This window comes from Scaptodrosophila lebanonensis, unplaced genomic scaffold, assembly GCF_003285725.1.
Source record: "Scaptodrosophila lebanonensis strain 11010-0011.00,11010-0021.00 unplaced genomic scaffold, SlebRS2 tig00000123-arrow-arrow-pilon, whole genome shotgun sequence".
Classification (NCBI taxonomy): domain Eukaryota; kingdom Metazoa; phylum Arthropoda; class Insecta; order Diptera; family Drosophilidae; genus Scaptodrosophila; species Scaptodrosophila lebanonensis.
The window spans coordinates 661,924-675,126 of record NW_022060581.1 but is presented as its reverse complement, the minus strand read 5'-3'; the positions used below and the strand labels follow the sequence as shown (position 1 = coordinate 675,126).

At 37.6% G+C, this 13,203-nt stretch overlaps 1 protein-coding gene across 1 annotated transcript; it reads right to left on the bottom strand.

The window, feature by feature from the left end:
• Nucleotides 1–26: 26 nt before the first annotated feature.
• On the bottom strand, nucleotides 27–4,447 carry LOC115628730 (odorant receptor 10a). Its single transcript, XM_030524934.1, has 5 exons — nucleotides 3,918–4,447; nucleotides 2,078–2,265; nucleotides 1,727–2,016; nucleotides 1,513–1,665; nucleotides 27–77 (listed from the first exon to the last, which is right to left on the bottom strand). Exons 1-5 carry the CDS (start codon nucleotides 4,445–4,447, stop codon nucleotides 27–29), a joined length of 1,212 nt encoding a protein of 403 aa, XP_030380794.1.
• Between the last annotated feature and the right edge of the window lie 8,756 nt (nucleotides 4,448–13,203).

Here is a 13,203-nt window from a genome sequence, read left to right as displayed (position 1 = left end):
GGTTGATGGCAATGGCGGCCAGGACTCTATTGAAAGGATTTGGCCAGCGCTATAATGGAGCCAGATGTTTGCAAAATCTGTGAAGAAAGAGCATTGAATAAGCATATAAGTATTTATCAAAAATCAAATTGTTATCACATTACATATATTCCAAAAAATATACAAATATATCTGATTATATGAGGAATTCAATTGTGAGACAGTTCTTTGATGGTCATGGCTTAGTAATATTCGTAATACCCACACATTTCAAATGAGTAAAAGGCTAAAAAAAGGGCTACTTGTTTATACCCTTAACTAAAATAGAAATACATAATATAGTTTACGGATTGCAATTTAAATGCAAGATTAAATATATATATATAAAGATAATTAAAAATATGTTTGGCACTAAGAATGTTTCTTACATAATCAGTTCCTGTGTCAGCTATATAGTATAGTAAAGCGCACCATTTGAGTGAAACTTCAAAATATAATGGAACATAGCTAAGTAAATCATCAGGTCAAGTTTGCTGTCCCTAGCCATAGTGGTTGAAGAGTTCTCCCTGTTCATACAGTCGAACAAACAGATGGATGGTCTACTTATATCCGGATTATACAAACTCATTTTTGTATGAAAGAAAGAACAATAACAAAATAGCTGTTATTTAAGATATTTGCTATAAATTTCATTAAGAGACACCTTCCTATTGGTTGATCTGAATTACATATGTGATAACTTTTCGTTTTCTTTTTTATATAATTGTTATAATTATTCCTGAGATATATACACATGTTTTACAACATTTTTCAGATCCCAAACATCTGAAGATCAGAAAATGAAGTCAGGAGCAGTTTTGAAAAGTGGTTGATTTTAAAGAGTTCATCCTCAACTACTTTAAAATACGCTTCTTTGCACTTCTATTTATATGTTAAGACCTTCAACAAATGATTAATTATTTTATCTTTCAACACTTTCTTAAAAGTATCATCTGTTTACATCGCTTCATCTGTCAATTATTGAAATAATATAATGACTTCAACACTTGCGAACTGATTTTCATTCAATAATTAATTATTTGATCTGATTTTAATATTCAAAAATAATAATAATTATATTGGCGGTGATAATCGTATTGCGAAACTGGTGTATTATTTTCAATTCTTTCTTAAGCATATTATCTGATTACAAAACAATTTTTTTTTTAAGAAACAAAAAAATATCGTCAAAACTATTTTACGACCATAACTTTAACTTTTGATTAAACGTTTCTTTTTTGTTCGAGATAAGAAATGTTGGAAAAAACTGTTATTTGGAAAGGGTTCTAAGAATGTAGGGACGATCAAGTACTATACAATACCGTTTTTCAAAACATAAAATGAGTGAGAACTGGGAATATTTAATATCACAGAAACGACACTGGCAAGTTCAAAGTTAAAAATGCCTGAAAAAAACTGTCCTTTGAAAAATAATGCTTGGACGATCAAGTACAATAGTGTTACAGAATCTTTAAATATATAAGTAGTACATACCGAGGCAAAAGTTGCCAGTAGGGGCACAAAAAATGGCACTTCCATGCTGACCGCTCGCTGTGATCTTAGGATCAGAAGCAGGATATAGCGACGCTGCCGGGGCTTGCACAGCTGCCACGGGCAGGAGCCCACCACAATGGCCAGGCGGGCGCTCTGCAATATCGAGAGGGTCGTTATTAACATAAACATATGATCATGATCCTCTTCCACTCACACTCTCAGCCACCAGAGTGCCACCATAGCAGTAGATGAGCAGCTGACTTAAGGCCGCCACCGTAAAGGCAACGTAGAGCAGGGTTCCTAGTCCATTATCGCTGACGGTTAGCAAGTCTATGATGCTAATGGCAATGACCACGCCCGCGGAAAGAAAGTGGGCGAGTGTGATAATCGTATAGCGTTGCCGGAAAAAAATCGTCAATTCGATGATCTCATTGTGGCGCCTAATGAGCATCAAGAGGCCACGTTCAATGTGCAGGCACTGCTCAGCACTCAGCTCCAGATGATCTGCAATAGAACATATATAGAATAGAAAATATAGCAGAGCAGACTCCCCAAATCGATTTACCTCCGTAGGGCTGAAAGAGTCCGCGCAGATCTGCCTGAAGCGACTTAAACAAGGCGGCTGTGTGGGTACAGAACTCAAAATAGAAGGCGTCGCAGCCACCGAACATGAAGATCGTGACATAGCCCGTGTAGGCAATAAACATATAGGTGAGTGGAAAAAAGGGCGACTGCAGCATGAGGCGTGGCATTCTATTTATAGAAAGAATCATGAATCTAAGCATATATTTCGTTCGCAAATCAATTACGATCGAACATGGGCGTTGCCAGTGTCCCATTGGGTAGAGCAAGGATTTCTTATTGATTATTTTATTTGATTTCTTTTACTTTATGCAAAATGTTAAAAAGATTTGCTAAATTTTAAATCTTCTTCTAGATATAGTTTTTATTTATTTCATATTTTTATACCCTGTACCCAAAAGGGTACAAGGGTATATTAGTTTTGTGCGAGTGCACATGGAACACACAGAAGGAGGCTTGGTAGACCCCACAAAGTATATATATTCTTGATCAGCATGACAAGCCGAGTCGATATAGCCATGTCCGTCTGTCCGTCTGTCCGTCTGTCTGTCCGTCTGTCTGTCCGTCTGTCCGTCTGTCTGTCTGTATGAACGCAAGGATCTCCGAAAGTATAAGAGCTAGAATAACCAAACTTGGTATACTGATTCTCCTGAGACCGAGAAAGGACGAGTTTGTTCATTTTTTCTGATCCACCCCCCCACTCCCCCCCTATTAACGATTTTCTATAACTTCCGTAATTCTTGGAATTTTGAACTAAAATTTGGTAGTCACATTAGGTTAGTTATTATATAACCGTATACCAAGTCTCATTATGATAGAATGATCGGAAAGAAAGTTATAGCCATATAACCAGGCCCAATGCACACATACATACATATGTACAAGTACACAAACACGCATAAGGCACGATTCTGATGTAAATGTAAATGTATGTATGCATGCATGGAATATTTTATATTTAATTTAGTTAATTAATTAAATTAATTTAGTTAATTAATTAAATTTAATTAATTAATTAATTTAATTACTTTTTTGTGGGGTGGTACAGGGTATTTAAGAGTTGAGCCTGCTCGACTTTAGCATTCCTTTCTTGTTATTTATTTCAACCCAGTATGACTGCACAAGGACAAGCGATTGCGTCAAGGAAGTCCTCATGCAACCCATTTTTTTGTTGCTGTCTGTCTGTATGAACGTCTAGATTTCGCAAAGTATAAGAACTGTGGCAACCAAACTTAATGTGCAGGCTCTATTAATATTTATGCACATTCTATATTAGTTAGATGTGAAGTCCAGGATGCGTGGCATCCTAACAAAAGAAAGAATCATGACTCCATGTATATATTTCGTTCGAACATCAATTAAGATCGGACATGGGCGTTGCCAGTACCCTATTTGGTAAAGCAAGGACTTATTATTGAATATTTTATTTGATTTCTTTATTTTCTTTCTTTATTTTATTTTCACTTTCACAAAATGTTGGATCAAGTTGCTAAATTATAATTTTGTCTTCTTTCACATTTAGTTTTAATTTTTTTGAAGGGTCAAAGACGACCTCATGCAAGCCATTTTTGTTGCCGTCTGTCTGTATGAACGTCTAGATTTCGCAAGGTATAAGAACTGGGGCAACCAAACTTAATATGCTGACTCTTTTATGATTTATGCACATCGTATATTAAGTCGCAAAGATATACATAAGCGGACTGATGAAGTTATAGTATGTGCCTATTTATTAGATAGTTTTTAAAAAGTTTTACTTCGCTCCCAGTGCTGATCACCCAATATAACTTAAATTTAATAATGAATACGAAACAAAATATACTCACGTCATATTGAAGGGCGGATTAAAAACTACCTCATGCCCTTGGCGGTACAGCAGCAGTGCGATTAGCAGAGGCTTCAGATTGTAGGTGGTGCAGGTGAAGAAGCCTGTGGAGAGGGGCCAGAAGTTGAGACGTGCCGCCAGCATGCAGTGCCGACGCATTATAACTCGCTTCTCCTGCCTGCTGCCCAGCTCGGATTGGAGTCCAAACAACAACTGATTGAGTCGCGCCAGCACATAGGCCAGATCCCTCCGATAGCGCAGCATTAGGAACATTTTGAGCAGAGTTACGGCTGAAGTGACAGCCGGACAGAGTGTTTCCAGTGCGAGTGTAATTTGGGCTTGTTTTAGAAAGCTGAAGCCCGCATGGAGTTCCGTGGCTACGCCTATGCCGAGTACCAGAAAATTGAAGTACGCCCGATTCTGCACATCCACAGGCCAGTAGCCCATGATGCCAAGGCAGAGACGCGGTACGGCAAAGAAGTACAGCTTCAGGGGCTGGTTGCGTCGCAGGAACTTGAAGTGCTCGACCATGGTGGGTGCATGCTGGTCTTGGCAAAGCCATCGGCGCTTATATAGCCAAGCAATCCATTGCATAACCATTGTCATGGCCTAATTGACTTGTTATGCAGACAATTAGAAAAGTTTTGCGCCCAACCTAGACCTTAAGGGGGCGGCTTCTAAGGGCACGTATGTAGCTCAATCGTTGTATAACGATCCATCAATTTCATAGGCATATTATTTAATTATTTATGAAGCCATTTAAACACTATTAGAATATATTGTGTTGGATCTGTAATCGATTGGGAAATACCTTCAGAAATTATCATTAAATAAAAGACTTGAATACAGGGGGTTTCTTCGATAGTACAAGTATTTAAGTGGCTTTTATGGGAAAGGTATTGTAAATAAAAACAGACATGTTTTAAACAGCTTTCTTAATTCATTATTTAAAGTTAATTAAGACCTGAATCAGCCGACTATGCTGGTAATAGAAAGGATACATCTTAAAAAGGTGTTTTCCAAAACTATAGATGTTCTGCGAAAATGTGTGAGAGACAAAAAAAACAAAGACAATAAACAACTTGAAACAAGAAGTCTTGGAATCAAGCAGTCTTGGAAGTTTTAACTGATTCGGAAAAAGAAGGAACTCCTAATACTTTTAAATAACAGGATAGGGGGAGATAGACATCTTCGTATGATAATTAATTCATTTGTCACTGAAGATACACAAATCTATACTCAAGTGCTTCACTTCTCAGATATTCCAACAATTCTCAGATGACTCAAATGGCTCTAAAGTAGAGACCTATAAACGACAAAATGACGCTCCCTAAACATACGACGTTATAATATACGTTTATTGAAAACCGACATATTTTGAAAAAAAAATGGAAAGAAAGGAAATTATACCTAAAAGTTAGTTCTTGAAGTGATGATAATTTAATAATTCATGAAATAACACTGCATTGAGCAACGCCATTAATCAAACCATTAATTATGATCGAATCAAACAAGTGTTGAAATGAAATTTCAAATTGCTTTTCTACTTCAATATTCCTCGCCACTCTCTACGTTAATTCATAAAACATTAATCAAGCTATGAATTAAAAATTTACAACAATCGAATAATGTTGTCAATTCTTTGGAGATGAAACAAAGAAAAGGTTGTGATTGCCGTGAGAAAACTGAAGTAATTCGTTAGCGGAATTCACATTTCTCTTACTCGTGTCTAGCTGTAACAACTCTCTAAAGAATTAACTACTGTAATATTACATACGAGTGTAAAAAACTGCGATATCATCTGAGAATCTGTAGGCATCCGCAGAAAATCTTCAACATTCTAAAAACTGCGACATCATCTGAGAATCTGTAGCATCCGCAGAAAATCTTCAACGTTGAGACGCAGAAACCGATCGCAATCAAAGCTAATGTTCCATTTAGCACTTGCTGTTAATTGAAAGTCTCGAGCCCCATTAATAAATAAGCAAACACAGCTAACAAATCAAAATTAATACATTGATGGACGGGAACGGTCGATATCGCCATCGACGAGCTGGAACTTGTCAGATCAGTGCGTTGAACTAATCTTTTGCACTTCAATGGCTTGGATCGTGCCAGCTATAAGTTCGTAAATTAGCCCGTGCTGGTGCCGATATATACTCGTATGTATGTATGTATGTATGTAGCATTTAGTATGTGACATACTCGTATGTATGTACATACATATTTGCACATATATAGGCTTGTATGTCTGGTAAGTATGCCTGTCGTAGACGGGGAGCACGCGCAAGATTAGCACCGCACGTTCAGTGGCTCGTTCGTTTGGTCTAACCGCTCATGACGTCAGCCACGGCGCTAAGGGTTAATACATTATGCCTCAAAAGCATGCGGACAAAATATACTTACATAACTGTTTGCCTTTCTAATATGCGTCAACTACTGCTGCCTTTACTTACTCCCTATTTTCTTTGCAGAAAAATGATTTGTATCTCTCCATTTCTCAATTGCGATACGTCTAAACTCTCTTCACGACATAATAAAGAAAATGCTTTCTATTTAATCATATCATATATTATTCGATAGCCAAATATGCAAATATAAAACAAAATATATCAATGGCAACTATGAATATTATTTTGAACACCTAGTTCTTATAGGTTTCATGAAATAGGGTTTCGTACAGACATGCAAATGAATATTGTTAGTTTTTTTCAGAAAGTGACAGTGAAATACTCTGTAGCCAAAATAAAGTTCACTTAAAGTAGATAAAGAAGATGACATAGTAATGGAGTAAAATTGTTTCTCTAATAACTTTTCTTTTATTTACCCATCTAACCGGATAATTAATTCATAGAGATAGAGAATTATATTTCGCCTGCAAAATATAGTTGATGTGGCTATGGAATTGTGCACAGTATTGTGTGGGGGTTGTATATTTTTAAAATATAAAATAAACTTGTTTTACATCGTGTTTAGAACAGTCTACATACCAAGTTTGGTTAATGTGGGCTAAGCTGTTTTCGAAAACCAGGCGTTCATTCAGACGGACGATTATGGCAGATACTATATATACTTTATGGTGTTGAAAATGCTTCCATGTGTACCATTTGGGTATTGAGTATAATAAATAAGTTATTTTGCTCTTGGTATTGATGAACCATTTGAATTGATGTCTTCCTAGCCAAACTTTGATTAGATATTCTCTCTTTACTTTGTGTCTGGGGTATAGCCGGTGAACAATTAAATGCAAGGTAGAATAAAGAATAAACAAATCGACTATAACGCTTTTCTTCATCTTTTCTAACTCTCTTTGGGGTTAGATAGAACTCTCTTATTTTCTGGTGACCCCGAGCTTCGAGAATTGTGTAGCTCGTCCGGATGTACAAATATGGATATTTGATTTGTCAGAATACATTTGTCGATCAGTATTGATGAGATGCGACGCAGTTTTTTGGGTCTCGACTATATATTGCCGGTATTGATAAGTGCAATCGGTGCTCCAGACTGTCCCAAGTCTGTGAACGCTTCTAAGAATATGTAGATTGAAATCGATGTTGAGCTGAAGTCCTCTTCAATGGGTGGGCGATATACATAAGTAGTATTCGTACAGCTGTGGCTGTCACCTCAGGCTGAATGGGAAACACTGCATTATGTCAGTGTTATGTCAGCGGATAAATGAATGTTGCCCCTGCTTGCTATCATTTTTGTGGATCATGTGACCAGCAATGACCATGAGCCTTAATCGCTCCGGCCCGTTGACATTTGGAAATTTGACAATTCTGAGCATTTGCCAGCAGCAGCAACAGCACCAGCAATAATAATACTAATAATAATAATAGTAATAATAAAAACAAAAGCGAAAGTTATATAAAGCACTTGATTTGTTGTAAATTGTGCGATTGTTTTTGTTGCTTGGCTGCAATTTAGATCGCAGTGCACATACGAGTACCAGTACGAGTACCAGTATTTCGCAAATTGAATCAACAATCATTTTGACTTGCCCCCCAAAAATTAAAGCCACTCTTAGCGCTGATTGGTCCGTTGAGTGGGGCCAGGTCGATCAGGCCACACGATTACAACTTGGTGCTTGGCACTTGGTGCTTGCAACAACGCCACCTGAGCTAAGTACGCAACCCAATTGAAGGCAGGAGGAGCAGTCTCCGAACAGCCTCAATTGAATGAATGAATGAACGAGTGAACGAGTGAGTGAGTGAGTGAGTGGTTGTCGTTGTGCCATTTATTGTTTTAATGCCCCATGGCTACAAATGCAGGCGGCCTCTAATTGAGTTCGGGTTGTTGTTGTTGTTGTTCCATTTGTTTAACGCTCAACGCGTCACTGGCACCAACCACAACAACAACAACAACAACAATAAACATAATACTATAATGTGTGTACGACTATTAGATAAGTTTATTATAGAATTATACTGCGGGCCACATCATAAAGAAAGTTGAGCAATTTTGCCATTGGTAGGCATAAATTGTTTAATAGAGTTATACTACGCTTCATTCGTCATTCGTCGTATCGGTTGATGGCGCGAAGGGATGGGGGAAGGGAAGGGAAGGGACGGAGAGGGTCTATAATAAGTGTGGCGCGAGCAGTTTTATTCTTCTAGGTCTTGGTGCATACTTAAGATAAGTCGCAAGCATAAATGTCGAACTTCTTTGATATAAGAACGCCAACAACGGCTGATAACCTTAGGCACGTGTTAACGCTGCGTATACGTATTATAGCGCAAGGTTCATGGCCATAGGCGGGCGTCAGGCGTTAGGCGGCATACGTGTATACTGTGATATTTTGACTGGCTTTGATAGCTTCCTGTTGATAAATACAATTTTTACTACATATATAAGTACAGCTTAATTTAATGGCCGGTTGGGTGTGTCACGCGACAAGCAATTAGCAACAGCTCCAAATTAACAATTACCACACAGCTATCACGGTCTATTGGGTAATCATGCTGATGGTAAAGGTTTCACATCCAAGCAGGACATTCTCTTCTACCAGCAATCGCAATCGTCGACTTTATCAACGAAACGCAAATTTAAGTAACCTATAGAGTACTCTATTTTTAAACGATTTTGAGCGGGGATCTTAATATTTTAGATCTGCCTAGCTGTTTACTGTTTCCTTAAAGAGAAACAGATAGATAGACAGAGAGAGAGAGAAAGAGAGAGAGATGAGGACAACCTTATTTAGAATCCCGTGACCATATTTGAAAGGATAAACCTTGTAATATTAAAAAAAATGTCGACTCTAATGGGCTTTTCTTTTAGCTCTTGAAGCTATAATTGATATGTTTCTTTATTAACCTCTCACCAGCATCTTCACGCATCTCAGATATTTTATTATATTCGATCATCTATCAGCTTGTTAACTATTCTATCGATTGACTCTGCAAGATGCAGTTTTAGTTGATCTGATCATCTCAAAAGAGACATTGACAAGAAGAAGGGATATAACAATAGACCTTATCCAGTTGAAGTGGCAAAGAATCTTCTTCTATTGGATATTCTTAATCAACAATTTGAGCGTCCGAGATGCAATTCAATTATCAACCCATGTATCTAACTCTCTATCTCTGGTTGAGTTCAAATTAAGATTTCCAATGTGTGCTTACCTTATACCAATCATCTTCTTTAGAATGGTTCTTCACACATAGAAGTAATATCATGGCATAATTTCTTTTGGTTTTCATTACGTCTTCTCAATAGATAACACATTTACGTACTTAATACCACGTATGTACAAAGAAGTTCCACCCTGAGTTTCGTCCCCAGAAATGTTGCAAGTCATCATGAGTTGACGATTAACTCCCAAAGAGAAAGCATCTTGAATTTAATTTTCACGCGACCTTCTGTAGTAGGCTTGCTTTAACCAATTTAAATAGTCGGTCAATGGTGGTCGGGCTCTGACGTAGTTAGGGGCATGCAGACATTTGTGTTCGGCTAATCAGCGAGCAAATTGAGAATTAATGCCCGCCAATTAAGAAGGCAAATTAACACAAACAATAAAAAATTGAAAGAGTTGCGTTTCGCAAGTGCGGTCAGTTTTATTAATAGAGTCGAAAAGCGTGGCCCCATTTGGGTCTCTCTCCTCCTGCCCGACTCCCCAGTAGTTGTCTCAATTACGCATACGCTGCCTTCACCCACTTACCACTAATCCCCATTTAACACATTCGCCAACATCTGCCCCTCATGGTCTTATCGGGGCAGGGCTTTTTCAGTTTTCAGTTTTTTTTTGTCGGCTTCTGGTCCGATTTGTAGCTTCGTAGCTTCTTGCACCCAACCAGCTGATAGCTGTTAGCTAAAACCATTAAACGGTGCTTCTTAATCGGCTCGGCCTACGCTATCTAAGATCAAAGTCTGTGGCCAGTTTTATAGCTCGTCCGTCTCTTTCCAATTTGAATGCAGAAAGGCAGCAAAATTGTTGGCAGTAATAAATTGCCAAAAAAAAAAAAAAATAATAAAATAAAAAATAAATAATACTACAGAAGCATGCGCAGTTCACGTGAACGAAGAAGCCGGACAGACGGCGACGACAATTGATAGAAATTTATTTCACGTTTGCTTGTTTATTATATATGTTAATTGTGCATTAAAAATTGAAATAAAATTAAGCATTTGTTCGTCAGTCTGTTCGGCTGTTCGACTGTTTGACTGTTCGACCGTTTCGATTGTTTGTTGTTTGCATTTATTTTTAGATGTTAGATGGACTGGGAATTGTAACACTTACGCATGTCACGCGTTATCTACCAGTACATATATATGTATGTATGTATATATAAAATACTCGTACATACATATTCGATTATATGCCTGTATGTTGGATGTCTTATTGCGTTTCATTCGATGAGCGTCACATGCAAATACTCGCACAATACAATATTTAGACCCATACCAGACACGTCGTGACGGGTCAGGGAAATGACGACAGACAGACATATCAACATTTTAGCGCTATGAACAATGTTTGTATACAAACGTTAAGCAAAGTGTTTGCCATTGGATCAAGATCCGCCGCACTCACATATATACATATATGAGTCTATATAAATATGAAGCATATACATACATATATGTATAAAGTCTTGACTAAGTGCGTAAAATCATGAAATACGTTTTCAAATTAAAAAAGCACGATCGTAATTATATTAAGTACAGAATTTTAGATATTAAGTAGTCGTAGGAACTAAAATTAATTATACAATTGATCTAAAAATAGACCTACAGACAGTAGAACCAAAGGGACTTAGCTTAAACCTTGAGCATTTACCTTGAACTATACCTGTTTAATCACCTGTCTGGCCGGGTCTTCCCCAGATCACATGAAGTTTGGGTAAGTTGTTGGTTTAATATAAAAAAAAAACACATAATTAATTAAATATTATACCAGTTGCCCGTAGGGTAAAAAGGGTATATGTATTGGGTTTGTGCAAAGTACATAACAGGGCGGGAGAAAGCCTCATGACGAGGGAAATCAATATCTGTCTGTCCATCTGTCCGTATGTCCATCTGTCTGGATTAACGCCTTCATTTCAGAAACCGCTAAGTCCTCTTTGACCAAACTGGGTAAGTAGACTCTTCCAATTTCCAGCCAACATGAGTTTATTTTACTTTTTTGAACTAGCCCAAGTACATGAAATTGGACTGCCCCCGCAAGCCATCTAAGCTTGTCTTAATTAAGAGATTTTTAAATTCAAAATATAAAAATGTTTCTTAATTTTTTTTTATCTATGAATATAATTATATTTGTGGCATAGATTTTTAAAAAATGTAGACTCTGAATTGTAATCGTTTAATAGTTCCGGGTTGATTCTCTAGTCTTAAATCAAAACAAACATATGATCAGTATCTCAACAATTAACTCTGTGAGCCTAACGTCAATGTCAATGGTTACGATTATGTATGGTTCTGAATTTAAATTTAACTTGGTATAGAATTTCGGTTCCGTTCTCTAAGACAAGCGCTCTGTACCTATTAACAATGCAAATACTTTGTGAGCGTTTCGTCACTACTGCGAGACTTAATTAATACTTAAAATTTTGGGATTGCCTTGCGAATTAAACCTGCCAGACATGAGGCAGTAAAAAACAAGAGAGAATGTAACAATCGCGCAGGCCTGACAGTGAAATACCCTGTACCCACAACTTTTACACCTATAGCAGAGTCGAAGGAAAATGGGAAAGACGATTTGAATGAATCAACTCCCACATCTATAGTAGAAGCAAAAGGAAAAGGAAAAGGGAGAGTACTGGAGTAAAATTATTTTCAGATAAACCAATTTCAATGAAACCCGAAACAGAGATAGAGCATTACCTATGAATCAAATATGCAATTAAGCTGGACTTATGACAAGATTGAAGAAATTCTGTAGCAGGAAAGGGGGGGACTAAACTGGTATTGTCTAGGGGTTGGCAGCGTCCTCACATCAAGTTTGGTCAATAAGGGCTTAGCCGTTATGGAAATGGAGGCGTTCATACAGACGAACAGATGGACGGACGGGCGAACATGTCGGGATCGATTTGTCCAATCATGTCGGTTATTTTTGTATTTTTTCAGGTAAGGGTATAAAAATAATGACAAACCTAGGCTCTCAAGCAACGACGAAGTTAAATATTTAGGTGTTTCTTTCTTCTTCTTTTTTTTGTATGAATCTCTTTTTACTGAACTGAGCATTCAAGTGTGAGAATCTTGAAAAGGTAATTAGCACATTTATTGTGTGTTGTTCCATATGTATAAACATACTATATACCTATGTATGTACAATATGTATGTATATAATCAAAAAATCGAATCACACATGCACAGGCGATGTGCAAAGTCTCACAGGCTATAAAAGCAGATCAATCGCCGCCAAATGTGCGCAGTCTAAAAAAAGAATTGCTATTGTGTCTCAGTCAGGCAGGCAGGCAGTAGAAATATATTCCGGACAGAGCAGACGGCGAATTCGGAACTGAAACAAAAACCGAAACGGAAAGCATACAAATCACGAGTCAAAACAAAACACAAATTAAAGCAACAAACACGTTCTAAATACCACAATCCACTCGTACCCGCTTCGATCTGTTTACGCGTGCGTGCGTGCGTGCATCTTTTATTTGCCTAACTTTCGTAATCTCGTGATTCTATCAAAACAATTTAAAGTGCAGCAATTAGTTTGGCTCTCCCTGCCGCTCTCTCTCTCTCTCTCTCTCTCTCCATCCCTCACCCACTGTGTGTGAGTAAATAGCGCGGACAGCTTAAGAAGAGTTTCCATTCTGATTTTTGCGTGCGATAAGCAGAAA

What these genes read in the sequence shown, in the direction of transcription:
- LOC115628730 (XM_030524934.1), bottom strand. Translation starts at nt 4,447, where the DNA reads ATGGTCGAGCACTTCAAGTTCCTGCGACGCAACCAGCCCCTGAAGCTG. An exon ending in ACTCTTTCAGCCCTACGGAG is followed by an intron (nt 2,017 to 2,077) that starts GTAAATCGATTT and finishes GTTCTATTGCAG; the next exon opens with ATCATCTGGAGCTGAGTGCT. An exon ending in GCACTCTGGTGGCTGAGAGT is followed by an intron (nt 1,666 to 1,726) that starts GTGAGTGGAAGA and finishes TCGATATTGCAG; the next exon opens with AGCGCCCGCCTGGCCATTGT.